We start from the raw sequence: 7,123 nt of genomic DNA, 5'->3' as shown, positions 1-7,123 counted from the left end.
GGGTCTAGCAGATCCACGGTCCTAACTGGGTCTTCCTTAGTTTTAAATTTTCACCATATTTTTGAATATATGTAATTAAAATTTTTCTCCCCAATATATATAGGTCATGCATCCATGACAAAGCATTATCTAAACAAAATTTTAAAAATTAACTAATAAAATCTTAAAATTTACAAGTCTTAGATTGAGTTACAATACTAACGAGTTCATAAAATCACAACTCATAAAACCTTAGAGTTTAGGCAAAAAAAAATTTCTAATAAGTAAATGGGTCTGCGGATCGGGTCTGAGTCTAGCATATGTGGATCCAATCCCATACCTAATCCATGCTCTCCTGGACCCGGATACATTGGGTCTAAAATTTCTGGACACATACCCTCATAAATGAGTCGGGTCCTAGCAAGTCTGGATCGAGTCTAGAGCCCATTACCATTTCTACACATCACTTGAGTCCCTCTTTTTCTTTCTCTCTATCTCTTTGATCTCTTAAATTCCCGTGCCAAGATCCTATTTCGATTAAACCAGAACTAGTTTTGAGATAGAAAGAAGATGGTCGAGTACTTACTTGACTTTGTTACAAGTCTTTAATAGCACACCACGTCCATAATGAAGTGTATTTAAAAAAGGATAAAAACAAAGAAAAAAAAAACAGAAAGCACCCCACAAATCACAATATATCGTCACCAATTTCTGCAATAAGCTCTTCTAAAGTTCCAACTATTCCTTCCTCTCTCCTTGTTGCACCTCCCTTTGTATGATAAAATGATAATAAGGCGTAACTGATACAATTTCCATAATAAATGCTTTCTTCCTCATTTTCCTACCTCCATTATTTTTCTTTCCTTCTCAAACAAATCATAAACAAAATATATATATATATATCAACCTAGAAATAATGGTATTTACAAATAATAACACCTCCATTATCAATAACCCATCTTCATCTTCTCTTCAAGAAACTGACGACATTTCTCTTTTTCTCCGGCAAATTCTCCACCGTTCATCTTCATCTACATCACCACCATCTCAACCGTTCACTGCTGCATCTTCATCAGTTCCTTCCATGAGGTCGCATGCAGTGGATCAACTCCTTTCTTATGGAACTCCAACTCTTCTAAACCATAATAATAATAATATTCCCGGTTCAACTCCATCTGCTGTTTTCTCCGGTTCAGACCGTCTTTCTGTTAACCGCGTCTCTCATGACACTCTAAACGGTGTCGTTTTGCCTCCTTTTACTCTCCCTACTGCTTCGAATTTGTCGTCTGAGTCACTTTCTGGTTCGGTTCAATTGAGAAGCTTTGAGAACAACGACTTTGTTGAAGATAACGACTGTGAAAGCGAGGTTCATCAAACCAACTTTTTTTTTCCTCGTCTTTATTGTTTGGCAAAATTGGTCTAACATCATAAATTATACTATTGCAACGACTTGATATAAAGTATGAGTAAAACATATATCCTCGATTTGCAAATAATATGAAACGGAGGCAATAGCTTGAATTCATCCATAACTCCAAACTTTAGTTAGTAGCCAAAACACCATAAATTATTCGTCTTGGTGTGCGTGGTGTGTGTCATAAATGAGAACTATATTTTGGGACACCCAAAATGGAAATGAGAATTATATTTTGGGACGCTCAAAATGGAAATGGAAACTATATTTTGGGATGGAGCGAGTAATTATCTGACATCATATAGATCAATAGTTTATGATGTTGTATTGACGACTTGACTATTAGTCAAAGTTTGTGGTGTTAAGAGCAAGGGGTAAAAGTGTTTTTAGGTGGGTTTTGGTGTTGCGGTTTTTGGGTGTTTGGTGGATTAATTAAATAGGTAGGATTTAAGATTAGCTCTGATACTAAGATGATGTATACTCGTACATATAAATAGGAGCACACAAAGATGACATAAAAACAAGCTAAGGAAGAATCGAAGCTCGCCCTAACTTGGGCGTTTATCTTAAGTTCAATGAGATACATAAACACCACTCAATGAATTTAGAACTTCCTAAGATCACAAATTAACTTGATGCACCTGAGTCATTGGTTGTGGTTGTCAAAGGACCAACTCAACCAAAAGCTTAAGCTTATGGTTGAGGTCCCAGGAATAGATCTATACTCTATCACGCCCCCTCACGCAATAGCCCTTTTGGTTGAGTTGGTCCTTTTACAGTGGTATTGAGGTCAATTTTGTTATTATTTTTATAAAAAAATAATTTTAATTTTTGTTGCTAGATTATTTAGATTTGTTGTTTGGGACTTTGAGTGTAGGAAGGGAATGAAGTGGTGGTGGGAGACATGGAAATGAATCAACAATTGTCGCGAAATCAGTCGAAGAGAAGTAGAGCTGCTGAAGTTCATAATTTATCCGAGAAGGTTGGAATTTCTTTTTATTTTTAAAATTTTTGTGAAATTAATTATATGTTATTGATTATTTGATAGGGACTAGGGAGTATTAAGTCAATTTGTTTTTAATTTCGTGGGGACAGAGGAGGAGGTGCAGGATTAATGAGAAGATGAAAGCATTGCAGAATTTAATTCCTAATTCTAACAAGGTGAATTTCCATTCTTATCCTTTTCAGAATTTTGGAAAATATATGTAGTACTCATAATATTGATTTTTTTTTTTTTTTTGTGAGGTTAGACTGATAAAGCTTCAATGTTGGATGAAGCCATTGAATATTTGAAGCAGCTTCAGTTGCAGGTTCAGGTATGCATCAATGTTCTTTTACGATTTCTCAAACGAACTGTAACACTGTCTCACTATTTATCTTAAGGGATTACTTTTCATTCACGCCACTTGCTACTCTTGAAGTAACCTTTCAACTCAAATAGTAAGCTTATTTTCAGTTCAATTCAGTTTTGGACAATACTTTTAGTCTCATGTATCACTATTCATTTTACTTCCGTTCAATTCAGTTCAGTTCAACTGTTTTATGTCGAAGAGAACATGCCCTTAGAGTAGTATTTTCTAGGATTTCTTAAATTTGGTATTTGCTCTCTATAGCCTATTTTATACTATTATAAATTTTATCATACACAAGGGTGTACCGTGAGCTCAAGGATCCATTTTCATTATTCAATTCTATGACAACACGAAAAAACCATTGTTCAACTCTTTGACAACATGAATAAAAACCAAGAGCCCTGCCCTCCCTCTCTATCTATATCTATCCAAGAGATGGAAGGGCGGAGGCCTTTGGTGTTTATTTTTATATTCATTACTCATCTAAAATCATCCAAATGAGAAAAATAAACATAGTAAAGAGAGTTCTAAATGAGCAAATGAGTGGAAATTAGTCTTGGTTTACCATGTATACGGTGTACTCGGGTGTATGATGAATGAACTCACCATACTCTACTAAGTTATTAAACTTTATCTGAGCTTATTGGACTTTATATTAGTCCTCATTAAACCTTATTTAAACTTATTTTTTCTGATAACTACTACTGAGGATAAGATCAACAGGGCGATGCATAATTTTCAAATTATGAATAGGAGAAAATTTCTGAACAATTAAGGCCCGTGTCACTCCGAATCCTCTTTTTCAGTGTCAGTCGTCAATGAAAGATGCAAAGCCTAGTACTATAACCGTATTGCATATGCGTACCACTCAAAGCAGATTTGAACCTTCACCCTCAAAAAAATATTTGCAAATAAAGAAAAGAAGAAAAAAAATCTTTTTTCTTGGATGGGAATAGAAGAATTAACCTGACAGTTCCTAAATTTTTTTTATGTATGGGGTAGGAATATATTTCTATTTCTAGGACGAATGGTCAGGAATTGTTTGAGGCAAACTTTGGAGGGTTTATCTGTTTGCTGGCTTAGGTTGTTTTTAGTGTAATTCAAAGAGGAGAAATTGAAAGAATCGTAATTTGTACGGGATTGGGATAAAATGTGGGTTTGAATGTAGGAATTTTGAGGGCATATTTTCGTTCTTGGTTGTTTGTAGGTGTGGGATAGTTATCTTTTTGTTCAGTTGTCATGGAATAGTTCAGATTATATTTTGGTCAATAGAGGAAGGGAATTGATACCAAATCTAGTAAAATACCCACATATCAAACTATCTTCTAATACATACATCTTTTCATTGTCTTAAGTACCTAATGGCAATTAGTCTTGTTCATTTGATTACCGACCTTTAATATGTGCAGACTTGAATGAATTCTATAGGTTATGAACCGTGTTCATTCTCTCTTTTTTTTTTATAAGAGATTTATGTGCCAGAAGAAATCAATGAGTTGAATGAATCCTCTTAGGTTGTAATCGTGTTTTTGTATTCTTTCATTCATATTAAACATATCGAGCAATATTATGCAGTATTTTTAAGTCATTACTAGTACTAGCTCACTAGTTCTACATCTTGCTTACGATGAAATTTCAGATGTTATCAATGAGGAATGGATTGAATCTGCACCCAATGTGTGTACCTGGAGGACAAGGAATTTTGCACCCTTCTCAACTTTCTCAAATGGGGATTGATATTGATAATGGCAGTGGTTCGTATGATATAAACATGACAACTGCACTTAATACAATACCAGAAACATCAAACACTATGTTGAATCTCTCCAACCAAAGTACCTCCTCGTTAAGGCCCTACTTACCCATTGTTCCCCCCACTATCAACTCAGAGGCTATGTCATTTGACCCCGAATCATGTGTGCCTGCTAATTTTAGTTCCTTTCAACTTCGTAATTCTCCTCAGGTACAATTACCCAAACCATATCAACTTACCTTCACATATATGTACATGTATGCTATCATAACAGTACATGTTTTGCATGAAGGTCGCTGGGGAACGAAGCATACATCATGAGAGATTAGTGGCCAATAATATCGATGATACAGAGTCTTTAGGTGTGTTTTCTGTTTCTGCTTAATTATTCACACACATAATATATACACACACTCACGCAATCACACATAATGTATATATACACATATTGCGTATGTTCTAAGCGAGTAAACATGCTTTTTGAATAATATTGAACTCGGGGTGTAGTGCCGACAACCACAAGACTGGGACGCAACCCTGTCGAAGAACGGATGCAGCAAAAAAAGGGGCCGGAGGAGACCTTTCTTGAGAATGTTTCAGGACAGAAACAGAGCCAGAACCAGCTGATTGCCAGTAAATTTAGTGGGTATAATTGCGTTGATCATCATCTTTTGACTTCTTGCTGGGAGGATATTATCTCTTTCCTTTCTAAATTATGTTTCACTTGTTTTTATTCTAATTGATATCCTGCATTTAACAGATTGCTTGCAGCATCTAGTGGCGCCCAAATGACAAGCTGACAACTAAGGAGATGGGCGCAAAAAGGCGTCTAGTATGACAAACTTAGTCGTAGGATAACATTTTGACTTGTATGTATTTACTCTACTTTTTATTTCTTGTTGATATTTAGCTGCAATATTGCTGATGAAACCTCTTCCATAAGTTTGTTAAGAGAATCTAATTTCACTTCAACACCTTAATTAATATAATCTATTGGGATGTTCAGTAAAGTTCTTTGATACTTTTGAAGGAATACAATGTGTCACATGCTGCACACTGGCCTGTAATATGTGATTAAGCTCTTATTTTGTACAATGACCCATCATTCTTCCCCCGTCCCAAAATGCTCGTGGTCTGAGAATTATTCCTTAACCTTACTGTTCAATGTGTTTTTTTTTTTTGTTTATTATGCAAATCTATGGTTCCGAGCTCGAATTGATTTGGTTTTTTTTAGCAACTGTATTAGAACATCTAATTGTGATTAGACTTGGCTTATGAAGAAATGATCATAGGTTGGGTCGGGATTATTAAAATATGTTGTCCAAGTAGATCTTACACATTTTTGAATAAGCCAAGTTGTTTGGTGAAAGTACTGTTTGACTTAAATTAAGGTCCTATTATTTTGGACTTATTTTCAACGATTTTTTCACCAGGTATCTATGTGGTTTTTCAAAATTTATGGAGAACCCTTACTTTTTAAAAAATGCACCAGATATCCTTACTTTGGGGTAAAATGTATGAAATGTCTTTAATGACTAATGGTGTTAAGTTTTCGTTAGTAATTAGGGTTAATTAACCCCTCTAACCCTAATTAAACCCTAATTAACTAACTAAATCCTAACTTCTAACCCTACCCTAACCTCACAATTTCAAACTCTAACCCCACCACCATCACCTCCCCTCCCCCTCCCCCTGCAACAACCCCCGTCCCCGTCGATTTCCCCAACCCCCCACCCCCGCAGTAGCCCCCTCCCCCGTCGATTTCCCCACTCCTCCCACAATCACCCAACCACCCTACCTCCTACCATCACCCAACCACCCTACCTCCCACCACACCCGTCGTTGGGGTTAGGTGTTAGGGGGTTAGGATTAGGGCTTAAGGGTTAGAATGAAAGGATTAATTAGGGTTAATGACTAACGGAAACTTAGCACCTCGTGAATTCTATTGAAATAGTAAGAGTACCTGGTGCATTTTTTTAAAAGTATGGGTACCTCATGAATTTTTGAGAAACCACAAGGGTGCCTAGTGAAAAAACCGTATTTTCAATTAAGTTCCGCTCAGTTCACTTCAGTTACTCTCCACATTACAATTTTTATATGTTCATTTTCTCTCAATCTAAAAGAATGGGAACTAAAAATAGAAGTAGTTTCCTGTAATATTGTTTGTTGGATTAGCTCTAATAGCCCTGTGCAGGCTGTGCTGGTGAAAATGGAGGAAGGGATGAAGCAAATCCCACACTTGTATCCATCTGATTTTTCACTTTATGCCTTATGGACAAGTTACAGCGTCCTTTTTTGGGTGTCATGTGAAGTGCAACAAGCACAAGATCAACAAAAAAAAAGTGTGATTAGTATTCTGTCATTGTTAATAACACTATTGAAATTGAAGGTCGGAAAGTTGTCAGGTGCGTGCAAAATTCTGTCAGGCTTTTTGCATATATTTTCTTTTTGGGTGAGAAGGGTTAAGCAGCTTTTTGCATATTTTGATGCTCTTGTTTTGCTAATTTACCGAAATAAAACCCAACCAACGATAAGGAGGCTGGACCAGTGTAATTGCTACTTGCTAGGAAGTACTCCGACAGTCCGACCGTCCTATGCCTACTAATAGGCCTCGCCTTTTCTTCT

At 36.2% G+C, this 7,123-nt stretch overlaps 1 protein-coding gene across 2 annotated transcripts; it reads left to right on the top strand.

Moving 5' to 3' along the window:
• The first annotated feature begins 582 nt into the window (after positions 1-582).
• On the top strand, positions 583-5,552 carry LOC104884465 (transcription factor SPATULA). 2 transcript variants are annotated; one of them, XM_010669114.4, is made up of 8 exons: positions 583-1,345; positions 2,271-2,375; positions 2,489-2,554; positions 2,644-2,709; positions 4,385-4,708; positions 4,791-4,860; positions 5,006-5,140; positions 5,259-5,552. In XM_010669114.4, the coding sequence occupies exons 1-8, from the start codon at positions 896-898 to the stop codon at positions 5,288-5,290; spliced, it is 1,248 nt and encodes a 415-aa protein (XP_010667416.2). In that variant the 5' UTR covers positions 583-895; the 3' UTR covers positions 5,291-5,552. The 2 variants fall into 2 exon arrangements, with proteins under 2 accessions (XP_010667416.2, XP_010667415.2); XM_010669113.4 differs by having other exon boundaries at positions 597-1,345; positions 5,006-5,144.
• Positions 5,553-7,123: the final 1,571 nt, after the last annotated feature.

This window comes from Beta vulgaris, chromosome 6 (genome assembly GCF_026745355.1).
Source record: "Beta vulgaris subsp. vulgaris cultivar EL10 chromosome 6, EL10.2, whole genome shotgun sequence".
Lineage (NCBI taxonomy): Eukaryota > Viridiplantae > Streptophyta > Magnoliopsida > Caryophyllales > Amaranthaceae > Beta > Beta vulgaris.
The sequence above is the reverse complement of the archived record's forward strand: the minus strand, read 5'-3'. Positions and strand labels throughout refer to the sequence as shown.

What these genes read in the sequence shown, in the direction of transcription:
- LOC104884465 (XM_010669113.4), top strand. Translation starts at nt 896, where the DNA reads ATGGTATTTACAAATAATAACACCTCCATTATCAATAACCCATCTTCA. An exon ending in TTCATAATTTATCCGAGAAG is followed by an intron (nt 2,376 to 2,488) that starts GTTGGAATTTCT and finishes TCGTGGGGACAG; the next exon opens with AGGAGGAGGTGCAGGATTAA. An exon ending in AACTTCGTAATTCTCCTCAG is followed by an intron (nt 4,709 to 4,790) that starts GTACAATTACCC and finishes TTTTGCATGAAG; the next exon opens with GTCGCTGGGGAACGAAGCAT.